The sequence below is a fragment of the Rhinichthys klamathensis genome, unplaced genomic scaffold, assembly GCF_029890125.1.
Source record: "Rhinichthys klamathensis goyatoka isolate OS25496 unplaced genomic scaffold, OSU_Roscu_1.1 h1tg000221l_1, whole genome shotgun sequence".
Lineage (NCBI taxonomy): Eukaryota > Metazoa > Chordata > Actinopteri > Cypriniformes > Leuciscidae > Rhinichthys > Rhinichthys klamathensis.
Genome location: NW_026606745.1, coordinates 521956 through 534941, shown reverse-complemented (window position 1 = coordinate 534941; position 12986 = coordinate 521956). Strand labels below are relative to the sequence as shown.

Sequence of the window (12986 nt, the reverse complement as noted above, 5' to 3'; positions counted from 1 at the left end):
TTGGACTCGGACTCGAACACTGGGACTCGAGACTCGACAGTTGATGACTCGACTACAACACGTAGGTTTTCAACCTAAGAAATCCATGTAGTACTTGCAAGTTTTCTTCACCACATCGACATCCTGTTGTGCAAAATACTTCTTGAATGTATTCAGAGTTTACATAATGTATTTTCAACAAATATCCTTTGTTGATGTGTTAATAAAGTGATGTTTCCATTTAAAATATAATTTGGACCAACAACTTGATTTATTTTCTATTGGTTCAACTATTTATATATTTTTAGAATTACTCCATAAAAAATATCAGTTAAATATGCAATAAACAACAGTGCCACATTTAATTTTTGAATTATTCAATTATTCACAGTTAAAGAATTGATTTATTTAATTTTATTTATCGCACTTGTAAATTCCCTGTGCCTGCAGATTGTTTTCTGGACCCCATCTGTTTTCTGACCCTGGGTCTGTCAATCCTGTTTATGGCCATTGCTGGGATCTCTGTGCTAGTATGATGGATTGAGGGTCTTCAGCAACAGGAACCTCTGTAGCAGCCATGAAAGCAACCTTTGGGATTGGGAAAGATGAGACAGGCAGCTGTGGGACTGTGGCTGACTTGCTTTGGCTGGGGTCATGACATGAACCTTTGCGTTCATGACAGGAAACTTGGAGACCAGAAGAGCCAGAACAAGAACTGGATCAGCAATGAGTGGAACATGTAGGGCGGCCATGACAGAGCTCTGGAAATAGCTGTGAAAGGAATCTTTGATATTGTAGTGGATTCTGAAGCTACAGGAAAAAAGGAGCTGCAACAACAGGAACCTTTGGGATGCCTGTGACAGTGAGCAGTGTGACTGCTGTGGTTTCTGAGACTCACAGGATCCTCTGAGCGTCGAGACAAGGAGCTGAGGGACTGGGATGACCTTAGGCACCAGCTCTTGGATTGAAGTGGCAAAGACAAGGACCAGAACAGATTCAGAAGAAACAGCAATCACTTTAACCGCTCAGTGACTAAAGAGATTTAACAACTGCGTGGCCGTTTTCTTCTTTTCTCCATGCAGTGATTTGAAACAAAAACATAAACAAGCTTTATCAACACACTAAAAAACAACATTTAAAGACATATGCCTTAAATGAGGCAAAATTCTTAAAGAACTGATTTTAATTCTTTGAACACAGGAAAACATATTTTATACAGTATAAACATACTTCTCAACGATGACGTGTATGTTGATTACATGCATTCTGGTTATGTGACTGATTATCAGGCAAGACCAACAAAAACCAGTCATGGCAGTGCATATGCTCCAGAAGAAGCCTGTGATCTGGATGACGCTGCAGACAAGCCTGCATGAAATTGCAGCATTCTGTGCAAAAAGATGGGAGAAATTTGATTATTACCTTAAACGGTAAACATGCTATCTTTAACCATTTGTTCTTTGATTAACATCTCACCTTGTGAGACAACAAATCTGGACCAGTCGTTGTTGATGAGGTGGTACACTTCGTTGGCTGTTGGAAAACGTCCAAGGATCATTCTGATCAAGAGCACCCCTAGTGAAAACACTGTTGCGGGTTTTGCATGGTACCTGCCCGTGTCAAAATACTCTGGGGGGAAGTATGGCATTGTGCCTGGAGGAAAGAGATTTTATCTGATGTTTATAACACAAGCATTTGACTATATAGAAGATGCATTTGAGTGAGTACATTTATTTGCTAGCAAAGCGGTGCATAATACATACCACAGTAGGACTCGTAGGCAGAATCCTTCATGAGGTCCGCGCAACTGAAGTCGATTAATTTGACCTCCAGCGTGCTCGGGTTCACAAGCAGGTTTTCTAGCTTGATGTCGCGATGGAAGACGCCCCGATAACAGCAAACTTTAGCAGCATAATTAACCTGCTGCATTATGTGACGTGCTGTGTGCTCATCAAGGACACCTCTGTTGAGTTTCAGGAATGTACTCATATCCATGCTAGGTAAGGGGCGCTCCATGACCATGATGTAGCGGTCTGGGTCGTCCTGCCAGTCCAGCACCTGAATTATATTCCGACAGCAGGGATCCCTATTGGCGATAACTGCCAAGGCGATCTCTAAAGGAAGGGGTTTGGGGTGAAAAGGCTGAAAGAAAGAAAATATGATGGTTAATTTCACAAATAAGGACTTAACAAAGGCAGTTTGACAAGAATATAAGATGTTATAAATTGAAAACAGTAAATGAGAAGAGAAAATAAGAGAGTGCAGTCTACTTACAGTGCTGATATATGTCGTACGTGGTGTCTTTCGGACACATTTCACAGCCACCTGAATTAAAAACAAAAAAACATTAACAATACACTTGCAGAGAGAGGCGATTCCCTTTCAGTCGTAAATCCTACACAAACGTTTGGTGAATATAAATACCAAGAAGGAATTAAAACCAAGCATGTTTGGTCAGTCTGCAAGTTTAAACAGGCGGAGTTCTCTAAACAGTGAACATAAGATTCATTAAAAAGCTTGCTGTAAAATAGTGTAAGTAAAAAAACAACAACCTTAAGACCATCCTTGATGCGAATTCCTTTCTGCACATAGCCAAATCCACCTTTACCCAGCTTGTCACCGAAATTGTACCGCCAGAAAATGTGATCTATTAAAAGTAAAGTAAAAGAAGTTGACATTAGCAGTAGTTGATCTAAATGGTGAATAAAATTATGAAAAACCTAAATAAATGTTACAGCTGTTTTGGGTTATGGCAATAAACTTACCCTTGTTCTGCTTTTCTGTTGAAACTGCTGCTGGACTCACTGCACAGTCAGTGCCCTCATCTGCTTTGGGACTAACTGCACAGTCAGTGCTCTCATCTGCTTTGGGACTCACTGCACAGTTACTTTCAGAATATGCAGTGAGCCTTACTGCTGCGTTATTGTCCTCATCAGCCATGAAACTCACTGCAGAGTTAATGTCCTCATCTGCTGTGAGACTCACTGCAGAATTGATGTCCTCATCTGCTGTGAGAATCACTACACAGTCAATGTCTGAATCTGCTTTGGGACTCACTGCACAGTTAATCTCCGAATCTACTGTGAGACTCACTGCACAGTCAATGTTGTTATGTGCTGGGGAGTTCACTCCAGAGTCAAGGTTACCATCCGCTGACAAACTCGCTGGAGAGTCAGTGTCATCATCTGCTGATGAACGCACTGGCGTGTCGAGGACTGCAGGTTGCAGAACTTCTTGCTCCAGCTGAGCCTCAGCATTGTGGAGGGCTTCAGAGATACTGGTTGGAGCTTCCTGAATATCTGAAATGCAGATAAAAACAAACTTTCTTCATTAAGGTGCAATTTTTACTTGATAAAAAAAAAAAACTTCTCTAAACGATGTAAATCGATTTGTTTCTGAAGTAAAATGTTTAAATACTGACTGGTTTGATCAGTCCTGGTCGGTTTGGTAACCACAGATCATGATCATATCAAAAAACTACAATTTAATTGAATTTCTGATCTTTAATAAATAGTCACTCTAAAATGCCTGGTGAGTTCATGACAATATGTTTACAATATGTTGTTTAATTTCATATGATTAAAATAAATTAAATTAATGTTTTATCTTCATTTGTCTTCATTTGATTACCAGAAAAAAACACAACACCGAATTTGCGTGAGAATTTTTTTTTTTTTAAATGTATAAGTTTAATAATTGTATAATTTTCATGATTTCAATTTAGACATGCTTTTTGATTACTAAATAATTTACACCACGTATCCATAACACGCCCGCTCCGCGACACTACTAGTTTCACTTCACCTTAAACTGATTATATTATAATTTATCATTCCGAAAGACCACATAAGACACTGATTTTGTTTTAAAAATCCTAGGGGAAACACTGCTGTATAGGTCGATGCATGGGGTAATTTTTGGTCCCCATGAGGAAAACAGCTTATAAATCATTCTAAGTGATGTTTTTTGAAAATGTAAAAATGTAGAAAATGTTCAGTGATGGTTTAATGTATGGGGATAGAATGTACAGGGTTTTTTTTACAATCTAAAAATAAATGTCAATGGAAAGTCCCCATAAAACATGAAAACACAACGTGTGTGTGTGTGTGTGTGTGTGTGTGTGTGTGTGTGTGTGTGTGTGTGTGTGTGTGTGTGTGTGTGTGTGTGTGTGTGTGTGTGTGTGTGTGTGAAAAACAACTGTACACAAAAGAGTCACACTAATTGAAGAATCATATTCATCAATAGGCTACTTGTATCATATGCAAACAGTGAAGAGGCTTTTTAAGAACTCAAATCAATCACATGGTCATGTGATTTTACCATCAATATGGCTCTGGGATCTTTCCGCCACAGTTCTCTGGTATAACTTCTTAGTCTCCTGTCTCCCTGCCTCCCTGCCATAATCTACCTCACCAGCCTCAACAATCATCTCATCAAGCCGATGGGAATGTTTTTCCTCCGTGATGGGGGCGAATTTGAGTTCGAGTACACTCTGCCTATCTGACGCTGCACTTGCACGACAAATTGGCAGTTCCATAATAACACAGTTGTATCGTCAACACCGAACCTACTAAATCAACGAGCAAGTGAATTTCGCGGCTTTATATTCTCGCGCGCGACTGTCACATAATTCTGTTCGTGACGTCAGAAGGGCTCATGCAGAAGTGAAAGCAAAGTTTTCAAAACATAACAAAACCAGTGTCTTATGTGGTCTTTCGGAATGATAAATTATAATATAATCAAATTTCACTAGTGCCATATTCCACACTGTAAAAAAAATATGTTCATGATTTGTAATCACAAAATTTTTTCTTTTGTCAAATCAACTTAAATAATTTATGTGGTTCAGATAACATAATATTTTGAGTTTCTGATGATTAAATCAATCTCCTTCATTGTATTAACTCAATTTTTCCATTTCAATGAACTTAAAATTTTAAGGCAACCAGGTTACTTCATTTTTTTAAGTTAAACCAACAATATTTTTTTTACAGTGCACCTACAGCTTTGATGTTTATACCTGAAAGAAGTTTACAAGTTTACAAGCTACACAGTGGGGGGAAATCATCCGTGCGGTACAGTCTGAAAATAGGCTGATGTTAAAATAAATAAATGTTAATAAAACAATTGTGGTATCATGAAAAAAAAAATATTAAAAAAGAAATTCCTATAGATATGTGGTTTTGATTTGGAGTGTGCCACATTTGGTGTTATTACCAGGGATTTTAAGGTAGGCCTAGGTGATTTTGTTTTGAAACCTTCAGAAAACTTTAACTCGATTTTTCTCAAAATTGACTTTGCTGACTCTATCGACTTCAAACAGTGACGGTACAAGGCAACCGTGCTAAGTGTGAGTACACCTTAATATCAGGCTAATTATACTCAGAGAAAAATACTGAAATAAAGTACAGGATTTTCTTGTCATGCCAACACACCTCACAAGCTTAGAGTGGAGGAGTAGAAAAGCAGATGAACACTGCCCTCCTGTGACGCTCTGGAGAACAATACTTTCAGGGCAGCTGGTCAAAAAAAATTCTGAGACATGATTACATTTAGCATGGCTTTACTGGGACATATAAAACTCAAATACTTCCCAGTCATACCTGAAAGACACATGCCTGAACACAAATAAGCACTGGTTTACACAAAGCAAAATGCATATTCGAATGCACAAAATGAATAAATACTCTCATTCACTAACATTTGTTTTAAAATAAAAAAAATAGAAATGTATTAGTCACACACACACACACACACACACACACACACACACACACACACACACACACACACACACACACACACACACACACACACACACACACACACATACAAAGATATGAGATGTACATCTTTGCTCCTGGAAACGTGTATGTTCATGTAATCTAAGCTTTTACAACAAAAGAAAAAAGTCTGTTGAAAGCTGACAGTGGTTTTGCTCTGGAGAGTTTCTAACATCAGCAGTCTCTGACAGGGTCAACGGGCCTATTAACAAGATCTCCTCAGGGTAGAATCCACAAGAACATAGTCCCAGCAAAGAAAATTAGCCCATACAGAATATACTCTATCTCTCCAAGTAAGATAAAGTTAAAATACTATGAAGCAACACTCTAAACAATTATTTGAGGTACATACTGGAAAGGCAGCTGCCACATGTATATGTACTCTGCACCTTTTTTAGATCAGACAATTTGCTTGACAGATTCATCGTTTCACCAGAGTGGATGAGTGCGCTTTTGAGGTTGTGTGGGAAGAGCTAAAAATAAGCTTGAAGGTCGTAGATTAGAGTAAGCTTGCAGTGTGAGATGATTGCTGGCATGCTGGAAGAGCATAAACAAAATACAAAGGTGGCACTAAAGATGATCTGACTAATGGCATGGTTCCATTATTGCAAAACACAAAAGTTAGGCAGAACAGCATAACAATCAGAACAAGATGAGTATCACACTTATACATTTTTTATAAAAATAAATAAAAATGACATTTATTTTATGCGGAAGGAAATGTTTCTGTAAAGATACAAGTATGGTAGGTTATGCTAAAAAATGCATGCACGGCCCACTGTAGTGTATTAGTGCCCACTACTTGCTAAGCGTGCTAAGCCCTTGATCACTTAGAATCCACGATGGGGTTGATTGATTTTTTTTTACGAAATTGTTTAATGCAGCATTCTATACAGGCCTAGGTGTGTTTGAGTTGTTTATGAGAGTTCACGTGCAACGCAATATCGCGCCGGCTCCTCCACATGTCCTGATTAGCCTATGTCTGCTATTTGCTTCTCAAATTAAATCTAGGCAATTGGTTGATGAAACCAATTAAAATTAAGATACAATTTATACAAAACGAAATTCACTTTAAAGAAAGGCTTTATGCAAAACAAAACTTAATGAAGTGGTCAAAATCATGTCTGACCCACTCCATATGTCTCCCGATATATTGCACATCTAATGATCCTCTCATAACCAGGGCCGTACCCACCATTGAGGTCCCCGCGAAAAGTGTGCCCAAATAAAGAGCGACGCCGTCACAACAACACTCGTTTGTTTTCCCAGGCAAGGTGTAAAAAAAATCTAATCAATGTAAGCTTTAGGGCTTTATGTTCACAGAAGGTGCGAGCCGAGCGTGAATTCCAGTTTTCTCCATTTACAAACAGACAATAAAAATTATGGACCGGAAACCTATCAGATGGCATCATTGTGATGTTTTAACAAAGCATCAGCTTATGGGCTTCGACAGTTTTATTGATTTTAATTATATTAAATTGGTCTATAAATGTTTAAATAATCATGTTCCACCAATGTCCAAGGCCTATTTTTTATGTTTATCGTAATATTTTAAACAGACACGGTGCTATTTATGAAGTATTGCAATCTGATTTAGTCAATTTGAAGGGTTTTCTGTACAATGACACCAGTTTTTTTAAATTTCCTACATGTGTAGGGTGAATATTTAAATTTGGGTGTGTTAAATTCAGGTGGAATTCAAAAATATCCCTTAGAGTGGAAGAGTTATGCAATTGGTTAATAATTTGTATGACTACATCACAAAGAGTCAATTATTGTAAAAGCATTAGATTGAAAACATTAAAATTTCATAAAGTGTGTAAATAATAGAAACGCAGTTCAAAAAGGCCTTTCTTTAAATGCAAAAGTATTTCATTTGTGAAGGCAAAGCATGTACTCACAAAATAAAAAACTGCTCTTAAACTGGGGGCGTGACAGGCTAGCTAGCGGCTCATTGGTTCGCTCAGAGAGAACTGCTTAAGCCTATGGGAGAGCGGGGCTGAACCCGCTGCCAATGAGAAGCGCCCGCGCGCTCATTGCGTCATGGCCCGCCAGAATGGGCGTGGCTATGGTGTATATAACAGTCTCTCCCAGGCTTATATGTTGATTCATTTCATCTTCAGCGAGCTACACGCTTCTGCTGACTTGAGAAAAGCCGTCGCCGTCGAGAAGGCATCACTCTAGCGAGCTCCCGGACCCTGAAGAAGCCGGCCGTCTTCGCCACCTTCAGCCGCCCTGCAAGCTAGCGCCATCCGACGACTGTATCCTTCTCTCATTATCTAAAAGAGCGCGAGCGTCTTTTTAAAGATGCCTCGCTTCGCCTGCGGCTCTTGCCGCGCTCCTCTCGAGGACGGAGACCGCCATGTCATTTGCGCTCTCTGCCTGGGACTCGAGCACGCGGAACTCGCCCTCGCTGATGGAGGATGCGACTTCTGTGAGAGCCTGCCGTTGTCGTCCCTGCGGGCACGACTTCTGGCGGCTAAATCCGCTCCCGCGCCGCCTCTCTCTTCGCCGCGGAAGAAGAAACGCCGCGCCCAGAGGCCGCCGGAGCCCCCTGCGGAACCATGCGGGCCGCCGCCGCCGCCTCCCGCTTCCCGCTCTCCCTCCCCGCCCCAGCCGGACATACAGTTGCCGCCGAGTGGCCGCTCTGTCGCTTCCGATGACGCCGCGGAGGAGAAGGATTCCTGTTCACTGCTCGCGTCAGACAGTGAGGAATGGTCATCTCTCGGATCCACGAGAGAGTCGGCGGGGATCCGCGCCGGAATAGAGGAGGAACTAATGCGCCTCCTCTCACAGGCCGTCGAACGCCTCGGTCTCGAGTGGTCTCCTCCACCCGAGCAGGCCCCGAACCGGATGGACGGCAGCTTTTTTCATCGGCGCTCGACCCCCGCGTGCAACCGGGCCGCCCCATTCCTGCCTGAACTTCACACAGAGCTGACGAAGTCCTGGAATGCCCCACTCTCGGCCAGAAACCGCTCCGATATCTCCGCCTCGCTGCGCTCGGTGGACGGAGCCGCCAAAAAAGGTTATTCAGCCATGCCGCCCGTTGAGGACTTGGTCGCCGCCCACCTCTGCCCGCCCTCTGCTAGATGGCGCTCTTGCCCCACGCTTCCTTCGAAAGCTTGCAGAGCGACCTCGAGCTTTCATGCTCGCGCCTATGCCGCCGCCGGTCAGGCCGCCGCGGCGCTGCATTCTATGTCTGTCCTCCAGGTGCTACAGAGCGATATAATCCGTGAGTGGGCCGAGAGCGGTAGAACCCCCCCCCTCCGCTGTCACGGATCTGAGAAGTGCTACGGACCTCGCCCTTCGCGCCACTAAAGCCGCCGCACAAGCTCTGGGGAGATGCATGGCCAGCCTTTGTGTATCCGAGAGACACTTATGGCTCACGCTCGCCGACATGGGAGATTCTAAGCGCGCCGCGTTTCTTAACGCGCCCCTCTCCCCGACGGGCCTTTTTGGATCTGCTGTCACGGGGATCGTCGATCGCTTTTCCGAGGTCCAGAAAGCCACTCAGGCCATGAATTTGTTTCTGCCCCGCCGCGCTAGCTCTTCCGCAGGCCGCTCTCGCGAGCCTCCTGCCAGAGCCCCACCACAGCGCCCCACCACAATTCAAATAGCCCCGCGCTGGGAGAGTCAGACTTGGGTTCCGGAGCTCACTCAGCTGTCACAGACAGCCCCGTGGCCCATCCCAGTCAGAGCAGATCTCCTCTCTCAAGCTCGCGGCACGATCTGGCACCCCCATCCACAGCGCTGGGCGCTCCATGCATGGGTGATCAACGACTATTCGTCGATTTGCCAGAGGGAGTAAGAAACACTATCATACAGGCTAGAGCACCTTCCACGAGAAGGCTCTATGCATCTAAATGGTCTGTGTTCTCAAAATGGTGCACCGACAAAAATCTGGACCCACGGTCGTGCGAGGTGCCGTCTTTGCTTGTTTTCCTTCAAGAGATGCTGGACAAGGGCAGGTCCCCCTCCACTCTCAAGGTTTACGTGGCAGCCGTCGCGGCGTTCACTGAACCCCGACGCGCTCAGTCCCTGGGCAAAGACGAGTTAGTCATCCGCTTCCTCAGAGGAGCTAAGAGGATGAACCCTCCGCGCCCCCCCTTCGGTTCCTATCTGGGATCTTTCTATAGTTCTCGAAGCTATGAAAGCACCCTCGTTCGAACCGCTCGAGTCTGTGGACCTAAAATACCTCTCGCTCAAAACCGTTTTTCTGACGGCTCTGTCCTCAGTAAAACGCGTGGGGGATCTTCACGCGCTCTCATCCAGCGCCGCGTGTCTTGAGTTTGGACCGAATGATTCTGTCGTCATTCTCAAACCTAGGCATGGCTATGTCCCGAAGGCGATTGGTACCCCGTTCAGGGCTCAGATTATTTCCCTATCGGCTCTACCTTCATCCGATAGTGAGCGCGACGCCAATCTCCTCTGCCCGGTGCGGGCCCTGAGATTGTATACCACGCGCGCTGCCGCGTGTCTACCTTTTCGTGTCGTTTGGGGGGCGCACCAAAGGGTCTGGCCGCCTCAAAACAGACGCTGTCTAGATGGATAGTGGACGCGATTGCCTCTGCTTACGCATCTAAATGCCTGCCCTGCCCTCTGGGCATCAGGGCTCACTCCACTAGAGGCATGGCCTCATCGTGGGCATGGTCCTGTGGAATTTCCACTCATGACATTTGTGTGGCCGCGGGATGGGCCTCCCCGTCCACCTTTGTCAGATTTTACAACTTGGAAGTTCCCGCCTTGCAGGCAAAAGTACTAGCCGTCTAACGATCAGCTCCCTAAGAAGCTGCATTACTGGGAGTCCCTCACACAACCGGTTCGCCCCTTGTGCTCCCCTTAGATGCTTATGTATACACTTCATGTGCCCGCTCTGCCGGCCTCATATTACATTCACTCCACGTTAAGAATCCCCCGGTATCTCCCCGGGATTCATGAGTGGATTCATAGCGCGCACGGCGTTGACCAGGTGTTCCCGCAGCGTAAGCTAGCTTACGCAATACGAGAGAACCTCTCGTAAGAGAACGAATCGGTTACCTAACGTAACCTCGGTTCTCTCTAGATGAGGGAACGAGTATTGCGTTCCCGGCCGTGCTTGCGCTACTAGCGTTTCGCTTCACGCTGAAATAAATCAACATATAAGCCTGGGAGAGACTGTTATATACACCATAGCCACGCCCATTCTGGCGGGCCATGACGCAATGAGCGCGCGGGCGCTTCTCATTGGCAGCGGGTTCAGCCCCGCTCTCCCATAGGCTTAAGCAGTTCTCTCTGAGCGAACCAATGAGCCGCTAGCTAGCCTGCTCAAGGTCTGCCGCAGAGGAACTGCGTTGTCAATGGATACAAATTATGAAATAATTTTTTGGCTTCAAATTCTCAGCAAAGATGAATCTTTCCCGCAGCGTAAGCTAGCTTACGCAATACTCGTTCCCTCATCTAGAGAGAACCGAGGTTACGTTAGGTAACCGATTCGTTTTATTTTTATATTTGTTCATTTAATTTCTTTCTTGAATGCTACTGTTAAATACACCTGTAGCTGAAAAAATAAAGCACTAAATGTCTGCCATTTTTATTTATTTATATTTTGTTACCTCGTAAGGCTTTGTTTTTAAAATAGGGACATTATTTTGGCTGTAATGCTCAGTCACTCAGTCACAAACCGACATAAAAAAAGAATCGTGATAAAATGGTGAATCGTGATTTTCCTGAAAAAAAAAGTTTTGCCATATCGCCCACCCCTACTTTGAAGAGGATATTATAATTTTTTTATTGCATTTTATTTTAAAGGAAGCATATTTAAGCCATTTTTTATTACACTGGTGGCAAAAGTTTGCATTTTTTGCATGGTTTTGTTATAGCACTCATACATATTAGTAAGATTTACGTAGGGTGTAAAAAAATTTACCTATTTTATGGAAAATAGTTTTCTACCCATTATCAGCTAAAATGGGTGACAAAGTTTCAGTTAAAATTAAAAGAAAAAAAGGTTCAGCCTCGTGGGGCCATCCCAAAGAGGCACAGAATCACTTTCACGGACCTTTACCTTGACTGTTCCAAGCTAGTGGAATACTTCTTATACTGTCTATGGGAATACCCTGCCATTTTCAGGAAATGGCTGAAGACACTGTAAAACATATACAACTTTCCACGTGTCCTGTGTGCTTTGAGAAGCCATGCAGCAGGTGGCAGTGTACAAACTGCAGAAGAGACCTTTGGTTAGTCTCTTTGCGATGAGCTCTGCATTGTCTTTGGTGTCCTGTCTGCAGCACGTCAATGATAATATATCCAAATATATACTTTATACATTAGTCTGAAGCTGGCACTGTGCAACTTATACTACACCAGGGATGGGCAACTTCGGTCTGGAGGGATACTGTCCAGCAGAAGTCAGCTCCAACCCTGATAAAAACTCACCTGCCTGTAGCTTTCTTGTAATCCTGAAGACATTGATCAGCTGGTTCAGGTGTGTTTGATTAGGGTTGGAGCTAAACTCCGCAGGAAAGTGACCGAAGTTGCCCATCCCGTACTACACTGATTTCTGTGCTGTATTGCATTAGTACCTGGATACTGGACAGATGTGTCTGACTGACTGGAGGGAGAAAAGGGTTCATCGGAAAGTGTTTCCTTGAGCCATATCTTGTCTGTATAGCGTTCTTGCCATCAGGAAGTCCTAGGTGGCAAAGGGATTCAGAAACCAACCCCATGTGGCACTTAATATAGCCTGTAACACTGACCCTGCAGAAGTTAGATTGTTTTGCTAACATAGTGAGAGTCAATCCCAACCTCTGATCTCTCTTCAGTGTTTTGGAAACAGTGTAATCGGAGCCTCCTCCTGTACAAAGCCCCCTGTAGGTTGTTTTGCAGAATCAAGCTGCTACAATGCTAGGCCTGGTGAATTATTAATGATTTGTCTGGTCAGTTAATTGAAAAATGTTGGCTGTTGTTTACAGCTCGTTTCTTACCTTAATACTGCATTTGTTTTGATCATACAGCTAAACGTGTCATTCCCACATCAGCAATAAAATAATGCAAATCCAGAGAATTCAGCTTTATCATCACAGAAATAAATTTAAAATATGTAAGACGCTTTAATGGTAGTAAGTAGCTAGTATGATACACTTTGTGATAATGTAATGTAACCGTTGTTCTTTGTTTTGTCTTTGTATTTGTAATTATTATTTGCAAAAAAAAAAAAGCAAGAAAAAAAAGCAGCTTGTCATTCTC

At 43.4% G+C, this 12986-nt stretch overlaps 1 protein-coding gene across 1 annotated transcript; it reads right to left on the bottom strand.

Annotated features, from left to right (window-relative positions):
- Positions 1 to 506: 506 nt before the first annotated feature.
- On the bottom strand, positions 507 to 4408 carry LOC130097527 (probable serine/threonine-protein kinase MARK-B). Its single transcript, XM_056264401.1, has 8 exons — positions 4300 to 4408; positions 2745 to 3278; positions 2532 to 2626; positions 2254 to 2304; positions 1743 to 2121; positions 1456 to 1632; positions 1259 to 1367; positions 507 to 789 (listed from the first exon to the last, which is right to left on the bottom strand). Exons 1-8 carry the CDS (start codon positions 4406 to 4408, stop codon positions 507 to 509), a joined length of 1737 nt encoding a protein of 578 aa, XP_056120376.1.
- Between the last annotated feature and the right edge of the window lie 8578 nt (positions 4409 to 12986).